The sequence below is a fragment of the Malania oleifera genome, chromosome 4 (assembly GCF_029873635.1).
Source record: "Malania oleifera isolate guangnan ecotype guangnan chromosome 4, ASM2987363v1, whole genome shotgun sequence".
NCBI lineage: Eukaryota > Viridiplantae > Streptophyta > Magnoliopsida > Santalales > Ximeniaceae > Malania > Malania oleifera.
In genome coordinates, this window is record NC_080420.1 from 96,229,628 (window position 1) to 96,243,256 (window position 13,629).

The 13,629-nt window shown below is 38.1% G+C and overlaps 1 protein-coding gene across 3 annotated transcripts in view; it reads right to left on the reverse strand.

Moving 5' to 3' along the window:
• Positions 1-13,629, reverse strand: part of LOC131154020 (type II inositol polyphosphate 5-phosphatase 15) — a 69,614-nt gene that overhangs the window by 40,697 nt on the left and 15,288 nt on the right. For all 3 annotated transcript variants that reach the window (XM_058106477.1, XM_058106476.1, XM_058106478.1), the window contains exon 2: positions 6,347-6,599. In XM_058106477.1, the coding sequence (XP_057962460.1) occupies positions 6,347-6,599 (253 nt within the window). The remainder of the gene's footprint in view (positions 1-6,346; positions 6,600-13,629) is intronic.

A 13,629-nucleotide genomic window follows, 5' to 3' on the forward strand; every position in this document is an offset into this window, starting at 1 on the left:
CAAAATATCAAAATCATTTTTGGAATCAAAATATAAAGGAATTTGAATTTTAGGATGTTCGGGAGCCTGAGGCATCATGCTCAGTCAACCGAATGCAGAAGTCTGAATAAACTCATCTGGCATCAAAGAGTTCGGGCGACCGAACCTCAGGTTCATTGACTTCAGTCAACCGAATGGCTACTGCCATTGTAAAGTTCCAGACACAGTTCAGGTTCAGTCGCCCAAATGTGTTTGGTCGACCGAATGGCTACTGTCAATTTTGAAATTCCTAATTTAATTCGTTCGGGCGACCGAACATACAGTTCAGTCGACTGCAGCGCTGCGATAGGTTTTGCAAACGGCCGAAAATCTTTTCGATTCTCAAATATTATGTTACCAAAACACGTACAATGGCTATAATTCAAACCTACATATAAATAGCTAACCCTAAACGTGTTTTATACAAGATATTACACATATTATTGAACATCAAAGTGTGTTTTGCGCCGTCTTGCTGAAAAACCTTTTCTGAGTTTGTTCTTCAAGCTTATAACTTTTCAAAACCAGAAAACCTAGCTTAATCTCTTCGAGCTTCATAGCAAACATCTTCTCAGAGTGTACTAGAGTGCTTTTGTGCACGAATCTGCTCTGTTTAGAGAGTGATCACTGTACAGATCAGTTCTTGATTGTTTGTGTAAACTGACGGTTCTGGTATTGAATTGTTGAACAAGAGAAAGGGTGTTTTCGCTTGAGAGGTAACTCCACCGAAGTAAAGGAGAGAGGCGACTCTGCCTAGTGAAGGAGTGGGGTACTCCGCCCAAGCAAAGGAGAGAGGTAACTCCACCTACGTAAAGGAGAGAGGCGACTCCACCTATTGAAGGAGGGTTTGTAAAAGGCATCTCCGCCTACTAAAAGAGAGAGGTTTCTCCACCTATTGAAGGAGGGATAGTGAAATCCTCAAAGTGGGTTGCTTGAGGCAAGCACGTAGGCACGGTAGCCAAACCTTGTAAAAAATCTGGTGTTCTTCTCTACCTTAACACTTTCATATTTCTCAGCATATTTATTTTGGTTTGTATCTGCTGTGAATGCTGTAAATCCTTTTACTTTTATTTTGTTGATTGAATTTAATTGTTGGAATCATTGCAACAACTCAGCTGTAGTTAAGCATATTCTTATTGATTAAAATCTGAAGCAGTTACAAATATCATATTAAGTTAATCTGCTGGAAATTTTATTGTGATTGGTATATCACTTACTCAAGTTATAGCATAAATTATCATGTGGCTGAGCATATTTTTGTTAATATTGTTCTGCTGTGAGTATTGTCAATATTGTGTAGTTTGTTACATATTGAAATCTTAGCTTAGACTCTTTCGTATTTAGGAATATCTATATTGGTATAGTTGTTTGCTGAGAACGCTTTTGTAGTTGTTGAGAAGTTAGAGCACTTATAAATTCATAACATTTAAAATAGATTAAGCTTCCACAATAAATTTTAAAAATACCCAATTCACCCCCCTCTTGGGATCACACCTCGACTTTCACTCTGGAGTCCCACCCATTCTGACGAACCCTATACTTTTAATCACTTTGTGCCAAAAAAAGTTTACCTCTTAAGGGAAACCTCTACAACCATTTTCCAATTAAAGAGAAATTTTCGGGAAAAACCTCCCAGCAAAACAAGGTGATCCCTCCTACTTTAGGGGATGTCATGCGAGTGTCAAAAAGACTTAAATTATCAGCAGGCTCCCAAAGCACATTGAAAATTCTCCACATTTTTTATATAATCAACGTGTTCCTTAGTTCGTTCGTTCTTCTTTTTTATTTTATTTATGAATTAATGAATTGCTAAATTTATAAAAATAAAAAGGAGGGCACATATGCGTGAGATAAATTACTAATTAATTTATTTTAATCTATTTCATTCAAATATCCTACTATAATACTTTGCAGAACCTGACCAAAGAGAGTCAAGCATCATACTTTCAAGGATCCTAGCCACACTTTTGGGTGCCTTTCTGCGAAAATTAAGAAAGAATATATTACGACAAGGGGAAATAGTACAAAAGGCAAGTAAAGAAACTTAGCCTAAAAATCACCTAAACTTACAAGAATCCAAGCATTTTCCTTTTACATCAAAGAAGATACAACGAAAATTTTCATCAATGTCAACAGATTTCTTAAAGATGGCTGTGTTTCTCTTTGGAGATGTGCTATCTTAGCAGTCCTTTGAACCCTTGGGACAGAAAGGAATGCAAGGATTTTTACTGGCAAATCAAATCCACCTTGCTTCCTTTGAAATAGAGTGGTTTCCTCGCAGCTTTTTGGGCTTATTCTTTTGGGTTTTTTCGGGGTTTACTTTTGACAGATCTTCAGAGGAACTGGAGGAGAGCATTATTGTTCTCCCTTTGGTTTTTTATTTCTTTAGGAGGACCCTTATCCTCCATCTTGACGTAAATTCTTCTCTTTCATCTCAATGAATTTCTTTTTGACCCAAAAGAAAAAATATGGCTGTGTTTTAACCTTCCAGATGTGATAAATTGAAACTGCCTAACTAAGTTTGCTCAGAGTTGCTCCCCAAGCTGCTCAACCGATTAAGTCCATCTTTCCAAAAACAGAGAATGGCTAGGAAAATTTATAGCTGTAGTGACTCTGGTATACCAGTGACTGGAAAGCCAAAGAAGAGATGATCAATAGTCTCCAGACATGTAGAATCAATACTCTTCCAAGTCTGCACCTTATCCAGCTAGACCATGTGCCCACTGCTACCAGCCATCTAATAAAGGCATGCCACTCTTGGGTACTTTAAAAGAGATAGGAAATAAATTTGGATGTTCAAGAGAACAGCCCTAGTGAGGGCAATACAAACCCCTAAGGAAAAGTAATCCCTTTTCCACCACTTCAGCCCCCTTCCTACCCTCTCAATCACAGGACGGCCTACAAAGGATGGTGGCCATTCCACAATAGCGCAACCCACCATGGCCTTAAACCCCTAAAGATCCCTGCTTCCCACATTTATGCACCTATCCCACTTTTTGAAAATTAACCCTTAATCTCGAAATCTTTCAAAGATTTTTTACAAGATAATTGCCTTGGAGAATTTCTTAACATTGTCCTCGAGAAACTTCATCGAGTCATTAGCAAATTGGACATGAAACACCTCCACCTCCTCCCTACCAACACAGTTAGACCCCTAATCACCCCAATTCCTGCACTAGCGAGAGCATCCTACTCGGGACATCTGCCACTATGGTGAACAAAAATGGAGACAGTGGGACCTAGTGCCAAAGCCCTCAAGAAGCTCTAAACCACTCTCTGGACTACCCATTGACAACAACAAAAATGTTGGTCAAGCTCAAACACCCTCTAATCCATCTTCTCCACACGACCCTAAAGCCTTTCCTACACATCACGATATCCAGAAAACCAAAGTTCATCCTATCGTAAACCTTCATGAAGTCAGCTTAAAGATAAGCCCCCTCCTGCCCCTTCTCACATGCCACCTCACTGACCACCCAAACAATGTCCAAGAACTATCTATCTTTCTATAATGAAAGAGGACTGAGCTATGATCTGTGGTCACCATCTCTTCCAATACCTCACTCAGCCTCTTAGATAAGACCTCACACAGAATCTAACAAGGGCTAGTGACTAGGTTGATAGGCATGAAATCCCTCACCATTGATGATCTCTCCAAATTGAGGATGAGGGTTAAGAAAGTAAAGTTCACATTACTGCTCACTGCCCCATTTCTATGGAATTCCTTCAAAAAACCTCATAATATCCTCTTGCAATATCTGCTGATTCTCAGGAAAAAAAACCATTGGGAAACCATTGGGCTGGGGGCTTTCTCCTTGCACATATCAAACACTGTTTAGCTTCAACTTCAGAAGGCCTCACAAGCCACTTGACGTAGTATAAATGGGACTCCAATCTAAACCCTCCAGCCTGCGTCTACCTGGGCATTCCTCAGCGAATAGGTGTTTACAGAAGTTCATGAACACCACCACAATCTGTGTATGGGTTAAACAAACCCTGAAAGTCTAATTCCAGATCCTCAATAAGTTTCTTCCTCCTTCTCCCATTCACCAATCTATGAAAGAACCTGAGTTGCAGTCCCCTTCAGTGACCTACTTCACCCTCAATTTCTGGTACCAGTAACAACACCTCCACATCATTAAAAAGCCTTGCCCTTCTTGCCCTAGCCTCCTCCTCTAACAAACTGCACTCCTCCAGCCTATCCAAAACAGAAATTTCACCAAAGATGTTTTTAACCTCTTTAATGTTTCTGAGAACCTCTTTGTTCCATTGCTTCAATTTCATCTTCGCACACTTCATTTTTTTCATCAATTTAAACACCTGTCCCTGAACCGGACACTTGGCACACAGACCCACAAACCCTCACACTACCTAAGCAAGGGGTGCATCAACCACATGTTCTCAAATCTGAACTGTGTGGAACTCCACTGCATCGAGTTGGAACCAAGGAGCACTGGACAATGATCTAATATAGGCCTATGAAAGGCATCTTCTCATGCATTGATGAACAGGAATCTGCCAATAGTGAGGAAGCTCTGATGCCATCAACATCAAACGGACCATGCTAAGAGGGATATCCCTGAGCCCACCAATCTTGTATCAAGAATTAAACCTCCTCATACTACTAGTGAGCCTGGAGGCCCCTAGTAGATCCTTGGAACTGCGAATAATATTGAAATTGTTCCCAACCACCCACCACGGGCTACACAAGCCGAAAACACCAACTAATTCATCCAAAAAAGAGTTCTGCAGCGTGATGCATCAACTAGCTTTTGAGTTTTCACATTTTATCCATTTATTACTAAGTAATCATAGAACCAGAATAATTGCATTAAATTCATTAATAAATCTAGTTTAACAAAAAAAAATATTATTACTAGGTAAATAAATGACCTATTAAACCAGCATTATAAGTTTCAAGAGATAATAGGAATGACCTGCTCTAGAGGAAATTATTTCTCTTAACAAAAATTTTTATCAAAATAAATTCTGACCAGATAAAAACAGAAATAATAAAATAATACATTTTGGAATCTTCTCTTAATATTGGGTGTAAGGATTAACTACAACATGTTATTGAACCTTTATTCCTAAATTATTTCTATTTGAATATGATATAACATTGTGGCTGATTTATGAATTGCATTTATATCAAGATCTTCATTTTTTTTTTTACAGAAAAAGAAAATTTCATTAATAGGAAGAGAATTTACACAGGGGAGAATGAGACATCTCCTGAAAAAAGCCTGGAACAATCCAGGAAAAAACAACTAATACGTAATAAATATCAAAAAAGAAAAGATCAACATGCCAATAGATTCCTTCAATCTCTTTGTAACTCGTGGAAACTAATTCCTTTGAAAAATCCCAATCCAGCACACAACAGTGAGACCAAATACTGAATTTTATCCCAAATCAGCACCCAATTTAATTTCTTCCCAGTGAATAACCTTGCATCATTATGCTCCAAACATAGCCCCCATAAAACTGCAAGTATTCGGCATTCCACACTTCCATAAGACTGTCCTACCAAAGCCTGTGAAAGAAATAGCTAACAATTCTCCCACCAAAGAAGGGCATACCCAGCTCTCACCTGCAATACCAAAAAACTTATTCCAAACCCTCCAAGAAAATTCAGTGCAAAAGAAGATGAGAAGCTGTCTCAGAATTTTTGTAACCGGACACACAGACATCATGAGAGAGAACCTTCAAAGGTCTCCTTATTTGCAGCAATAACTTATTGGTATTAATTTTTTTGAGCACAACCAACCAAGTGAAAGCCTTAATTTTTGGGGGAACCTTGGCCTTCCAAATGAAATGATAGAGTGGGAAAGAAGAATTAGAGCGAGTCAAGAATTCAAAGAAAAGATTGACAAGAATAGACTCCCCACCAATCCAAAGACCATGACCGAACAACCCTCTCTGAAGAAAGATTACTCCCATTTAATAGAGATAGCAAAGAAGATAACACCTCCAACTCCCTCCCATTCAAAAGAAGATCTTTACTATGTGCATTGCTTTGTAACTAATATGCTTTATACACCACGAATTTGTCATTTATGCATTTTATTTACTATATTTTAGTTCTACATCATGCCTTGTTTTGTTTAGTAATAGTTCCTAAAGTTCCATAAAAAGATCCCATGTTGTACTACTAATATTATTTTTAAAAGTCAAAATTAAGATCACAATTTCAATATTCTTGGGGCCTCAAATATTAACCAATTCGGAATTTAAAACCTTGCCAATGACATATTATCAACACAAAATAAAATAAAATAAAATGCATGGGTGTGTGTGTAAAATACATGCAAAACAAAACACATACCACAATGCTAATGATAGATAACCAGCACTCCATACTTTGGCTCTAGAATTATCTGATAACAGATGCTTCACATCTGAGGTGAACATGTTACACGTGCCATTTGTAGTTACTTGGCTCCTAAGGTCAATGTACGATCTTTCCACTAGCAAAGCAGCAATATGCCTTTCCTCCGTCGTTAGAGAAAGAGCTTTTTCAATGGCTTCCCATGGCCAGACCTTAATAACACCACCCTCAGATGCTGACCATAGATCCCCTGATCAAAATAAAACAAAGTTAAAAAGGAAAAGAATTGCTTGGAAATTATTTGAATTTGGTAAAACATGCAGTATGTTCCATAAAAATTACCTGCTGCTTCTGTAAATTTTTTCAAAATATTCTGAGTCAATCAGGAAATAGTTATATTGTTTTGGTCCTTTTGGATATGGACAAGATGTCCCCATGTAAACCACATAGGCCACAGAACAATCAGTAAAAAATTAAGTCCTTGGTAAATTTTTCATTCCTTTTTGACAAATCAACAAAAAATGATGGAAAAGGGTACAAGAATTGGAAGGCAATATTAAGCATCAAAAAAGAGGGAATTTAATTCATTCATAGATATTTGATCGTACTAGAGCTGAACCACACGAAGAGCTTAAGCTCCCATGTAAGGAAATTCTTGGCAATCAAAACAGAAAAGAGGAAGAGGATGCTCATCCAGGAGGTTAATGTGGTTATTTTGAATCTACTCAGGTCAGTGTTTGCCATTTGAAGGATGGTGAAAATCCAGCAATGGCTTCAGCCATGGAAAGAATTAAGATTCCTATTGCATCCCCTACTCTATGTTTCTCCCATAACAACTTACTAAGTCTTCTCTACCTGTTTACTGATTTTTCTTTGAGCTTTTTTTTGTGATAATTCTAGTTCTAGTAAGGTTGTATTTGGGAGCATGGATTTCATGCGGATTTAGATTTGTGCTGATTTGGTAAAAGAAACTCAAATACAAGTTTGTATTACATTTTATCCAAATCCACACAAATCTAAATTCAAGGTCCAAATTCCAAGTTCAAACGAGGGGTAAAGGCATTTTTTTACCAAATTCCAAACAGGCTAACAATAGAATTGATTCAATGAGATGGCAAACAGAATTAGTGGATGGGGGAAAGTTGCTTCTGTTAAAGCTTGATATACATTCTTTGCCCACAATCTAATAGGCTAAGCTTTTAGGTTAAGTGGTAATCTGACATTGTATGAAAGTTAATTACTAGGAGGTCCAGGGTTTTAGGCTCGTTGCCCATGGTTTATTATGTGGTGTTTAAAAAATTAATGTATTCCCTATAACGTGCGAGGGAGGTGTTAAAGCTTGACATATATTGTTAGCCCACAACCTAACAGCTTAAGCCTTTAGGTAAAGTGGCAATCTATCAGCATCCATCCACCAGCAGGTGAATGAGGCAATCGATAACCTCAAAAAATCCTCAAGGTTAGTTTGGGGTTGAAATTAGCAAATGTTTTTGGTCAAGAAGTTAGGGTAAAAGTCTTATCCCCAAGTCTTATGATAGAAAAGAGAAAAAGTTGAAAGGAAATTGCAAAAATTGAATTCATCTATTAATTATGGGGATAAAAAGAGTAGGGGAAACAGGGTGATTTGTAGTTTTTAAAGATAACAAAAAAAATTCATTGAAGCAAGGAAAAAAAACAATTACAAGGAAGAGGATAAGGCATCCTCCAAAACAAACCCAAAAGAAGAAAAGAGAAAATACAAAAGATTTACATTAATGCTGCCTTCCAACTCCTATGGCTATCAGACAGTGAAAGACCCTCAAAAACCCCCCAAAAGAGTAAGCCCAAAAGGAATCTAAAAACATAGCTTTCTCTCAAATCAAACTCGGAGTAGTCTTCTAGTCTCTAAAAACTCTGGCATTCCTCTCAAGCCAAAGTGTCCACAAAACAGAAAAGATTGAACAATTTCAAAACCTTTTTTTTCCTTTTCCTTCCAAAACTCCAAATTTGCACCGCTATCAACTCATCTACAATCGTCCGCCCTCCCAATGGGGGTAATTTATAGTCTTCAACGAGGATCCTTAGTTGGAACATGATGGTTCTAATGGATGAGATAGGGAAGTTTGAGAGGTTATTGTGCAAGTTTCCCTTTGGTGTTGTTTCATTGCAAGAAACGAAATTTTACTTAATTGACAAGTGTCTCATCAGGAGTATTTGGGATGTGTGGTTCAAGCATTTGGGAGTGTCATACTTTCTTCCTTTTTTTGGGAGCTTCTAAGGGCCAAATTATGACGTGGGATACCTAGAATAGGCCTTCTTGATAAGGTTATAAACATTTGTCTTAAATTTTATTCCTTTGGATTCCATTCCCCTAGTTGACTTTTGTGCAGGGATTTCCATGTTGCCACATCCACACTTGGAGGCTCCCATATTATTAGAAGATAGTGTTTTGGTAGATTTATTGGGGACTCTGGACTTCTAGATTTTTCTCTTTGGCCATTTCTATGTTTACTAAGCAACAAAAGGTGACCTTTGTGTTTAGCTATTTCAATAAGATTTTGTGTTTTAGTGATTGGAAAGATGGCTTTCCTAGCATCTCGAAAGAGATCTCAGTTAGGCTGGTCTTAGATCATTTTCCCCTCATTTTGGATTCATCTCATGTTAGGTGAAGTCTCATTCCATTTCATTTTAATAATATGTGGCTTTCTCATCCTTTTTTTTCTCTTTCGTGGAAAAATCTTGGGGTGCTTGTTTGTGAGAGGGATGGGAGGGTTTTAGATTTATGAAGAAGTTGAAAGCTTAAAATGTAGCCTTGAAAAGGTGGAATAAGGAAGGCAATGTGCATATTATGAAGTCTACTATTTTGAAGGAGAAAGAGGATTGTGATCATAAGGAAGATTAGGAGAGCTTCTCTTAAGAATAATTTTGAGGCTTTGTTATTGAAAGAGGAGATGAGTTGGGAACAAAAGGTTAGGTTCAAATGAGCCCATGAGGGGAATTGTAATACTGGACTTTTCCAAGGAATAGCTAATGGAAAATGTAGGAGGATTGTAATTTTTTTCTTTTTTGATAGAAAAATAAATTCACTAGATAAAGAAAGAATGTACAATTTGGAGAGAAGACATCTCCTTCACGAACTTGAATCTAGGTATTGTTGTTAGGCTTCTAGCTATTGTTTGTTTAGGGATAACCTGGCTCTTTTAGAAATCTCTACAAGGTGGACAAAAGTTGTTGTTCGATGATTAAGGTGTTAGACTTGAATTGGTGTCCCATTTCTCATGATAGGTCTATTAGGTTAAGAGACGATTTAAGGAGGATGAGGTTGAGCAAGCAATGTTTTGCATCGATAGGAAGAGAGCTTCTAGGCTAAATGGTTTTAATTTAGCCTTTTTCCAAAAGTTAGGATGTGGTTAAGGTGGACTTGATGAAAGTGGTATAGGAGTGTCATGCTAATGGAGTGACTCCTAGGACTTTGAATTCGACTTTCATCACCTTAGTTCCCAAGAAGGATCACTCTGTTAATGTTCATGATTTTCAACCTATAAGTTTGACTACAAGTGTCTGCAAGATCTTTGTTAATTTCGACTTATTGGATAAGGAGGTGATGAGGAGTACCATTTCTAGTTCTCAGATGTTGTCCTTGTGGCTAATGAAGTTGTGGAGGATATCAGGTGTAAGAATTAGAGTTTAATATTTAATCTAGATTTTAAGAAGACACGTGAAAAGGTAGTTGCCTTTTTCTTTCTTGATAGGATCTTGGATAGGAAGGGCTTTGGATCAAAGTGGCAAGGCTGGATTAGGGTGCTAAAGCTTGATATATATTGTTGGCCCACAACCTAAAAAGCTTAAGCTTTTAGGTAAAATGGTAATCTAACATGGTATTAGAGCTGATTGATAGGAGGTCTTAAGTTCTAATCTTGTTGCCCATGTTTATTGTGTGGTATTTAAAAAAAATTTATTGTATTCCCTGTAATGGATGTTATCTATAGTGTTTTTATCTCTCCTTGTGCTGTCGGGCTGCAGGTGCAGAGGACTGTTAAAGCTTGATATACATTGTTGCCCCACAACCTAAAAGCTTAAGCTCTTAGGTAAAGTGGTAATCTAACATAGTGTTTCTCTTTCTTCTACCTCTTTTTATGTGATTACCGATGGCCAACCTACGACTGGGTTTTTAGCCTCTAAGGGTGACCCTTTATCACCTTTTCTCTTTTTTTTTCGTCAATGATGTGTTCAAGAGGATGATTGAGAGGGACATCCATATGGGTTTTGTTCAAGGTACGTTGTTGGAAGTGATGGAATGATTATTTCGCAAGTTCAGTTCGCTCATGACACTATAATATTCTAGTCATATGATAAGACATCTTTTTTGTAATATTCTCACCATTTTATAGGTTTATGATTTGGTTTCCAGGCTTAAGATTAATATAGGAAAGTATGAACTAGCTGCTATTGATTTAACTCCAGAGGTGACTTCTAGGTATGCCACTCTTGTGGGTTGTGGGATTTTGCAATAGCCTTAGACTTATTTAGGAGTTCCTTTGGGTAGAAATCCACAGGTTGAGAAGTTTTGGGATTCAGTGATCAATAAGGAGTCCATATGTCTAGATTGGTGGAAGGATGATCTCTTTTCCTAAAGGGTCACATTATTTTAATTCAGGTGTCTTTTTCACTGACCCCACTACATTTCTATACCTGTTTAAGATTTCTTGGAATAGAAATGCTATTGTAGTAATTATGCTGTTTGACTCCAGGCATTTTTGCCTTTCATGTCCTTTTAATTATTACTATATAAGAGGGCAGACCTAGAGATCTCTGTATGTTCTTGGAAAACCGCCACCTAATTTTTCCTCTTATTTTCATCTTCTCTTCTTCTCTCCTCTATCTCCAACTTTACAACCTGGTATTAGAGTGCCAATCTCCTCTAAATTCACCTTGATTTTGGACATTCTGTTTTCTGTTCTTTTCTTATTTCCCCTAATCAATTACCAAAATTATGATTTTTGAGAGTTGTTTAGAGACACTCTTCCTCTCAGCTAAGATGTGCAGTATCCTTGGTAGGATGCTGTGTGTGTTCATGCTGGTTTGCTGATGTGAAGTCAGTTTGCTGCTGTCGCGGTTCTGCTGTTCCACCGACTGGTTGTGGCATCGTGATGCTGTTTTGAACTTCTGATGCTGCGCGTGTTTGTGATTGATTTTGCAATCTTGTATCAGTTGCTGGCTGGTTTCAATCGGTGTCCAGCTCATGCCTGCACTCGTTTCTAGTTGCTGACAGTCGTAATGCTTGTAAAGTGCCTACGGTGCTCTGTTGTGGTCTGCCCTAGAGCCCTGTTCTGCTTGGTCAAAAAATTCCATCTTCAAATATTGTAATTTCAGTTCTGTCGTCATAGCTGCCTCTTGAAGTTCTGGATCTTTGAAGTTCTGAAGTGCTGCTCTGTGTTAGTGTGTACTGCCTCATTCTGCATTATTGCAGCATTCTTCATTCATGATACTCATGTGCACTGATTGAAGTGTATTGAGGGTGGTTTTGACAGCCTCTACATAGAAAGCTTTGGCTCATATTGCCAAGGTACAGATAACAGCCATCAAATTGGTTGGATCCTCCAACTACTGTTGTGGTCTCAACCAGCGCCTATGTATTTTAATGCAATAGGGAAGTCCGAACAACTGCAGCATTCTTCTCCTTCTCCAGCCTCCAAAGGTTATGAGATTGGACGGAAGGGAATGACATATTCCTCGTATGGTTGTGGTATAGCATGGAGCCACAGATTGCTGCATGCGTGATGTTTCATAGAACAGATAAGGCCATGTAGGGTCTTAAGCAGTCTCAATTTTAAATTTTGCTTAAAGCCACTACTTGACATCTGCAACCTCACTCTAGCCAGCATGATTTCAGCAACATAAACTATTACAAGTACCACACCTGTCTTTTTGTTGAATCTATGTCAGTCAAAGTATGCTGAGACTGTAAAGTTGGGAGCTAAACAAGTTGATACTCCCATAGATTCCAGTCTGAAGTTGTCTAGGAATGTTGGACCTGACTTTGAATACAAACTGACGAACATCAATATACGCCTCTGGTTGGCAAGTTGATCTACTTTATTGTTACTAGATCTAACAAATCCTTTGTTGTGGGGATGGTTAGTCAGCTTGTGGAAGATATCAAACAGCTGCACTGGGATGCTACTTGTAGGAACCTGTGGTATCTCAAAGATTCACTGAGTAGAGGTTTGATATATAAATGTAATGAAAACTGTGAGACTATGGGATACTCTTGATGCAGTTTGGGCTAGCTTTGTTGATGATCGAAGATTTAATACTGGATACTGCACATTTGTGCAAGGAAGTCTTGTTAACTGACGTAGCGAGAGACATACTACTACAGCAATATCTAGCTCTGAAGCAAAATATCAATCTATGGTTCATATTGTGAGTGAAGTTATGTGGTTGAAGTCTTTCTTGAGTAGAAAATTTTTATATATGTATTGTGATAATCAAGTTGCTGTTTATATTGCTAGCAACCAATGTTTCATGAGAGGACAAAGCACATTTACGTTGAGTCATTTTGTGAGAAATGTTGTGTTGAAGATGGTTGCAAGAACTCCATTTTTGTAATATGTGGATGAAGTAGGCGATGTTTCCAAGAAGGCTTCACTTAGCCTACCTTGTCCAATGGTTGTAAAAAGCTTAGGTTTGGTGATATTTGTACACCTCCATTTGTCCTCTTCTTTTCTTCTTCCTTCTATTTTCCTCCTCTTCTCTCCTCTATCTTTAACTTTGCAAAGAGATTCTAGTGGGGTCGCTAGTAGAATGAGGAGGATTATGCAAGATTTTCTTTGGTAAATGGTTGTTGAGAGGGCACATCAACTTGTCAATCCGGAGGTTGCCTCAACGTGGCCATCCGTAATTCTATGTCTAAGAATATTGCTTTGAGGGATAAGTGATTATGGTGTTTCCCTTTGGAAACTAATTCCCTACAACACAAGGTTATTAGAAGCGAATATCGACTCCATCGAAATGGGTGGGAGACTAGAGGAATTGGTGTCATCTCTCATGCATGCCCCTAGAAATTTGTGTCTGAGGTAGCATGTCAACTATTTCCTCTCAGCCATTTCAAAGAGATTGATGGTCTATTGAAAAAAATTTGCGAACAAAAGAATCAGTTTCATTTGGAGAGGATTGAACCAGAAGCTCCGCAGAGGCCACATACCACATCTTAGGCGTTTGATCCTCATATTTATGGCAGGCATGAGGAAATAGAAAAGCTAAAAGAATCTATCTTAGCCGATGATGGAAGGGGTGAG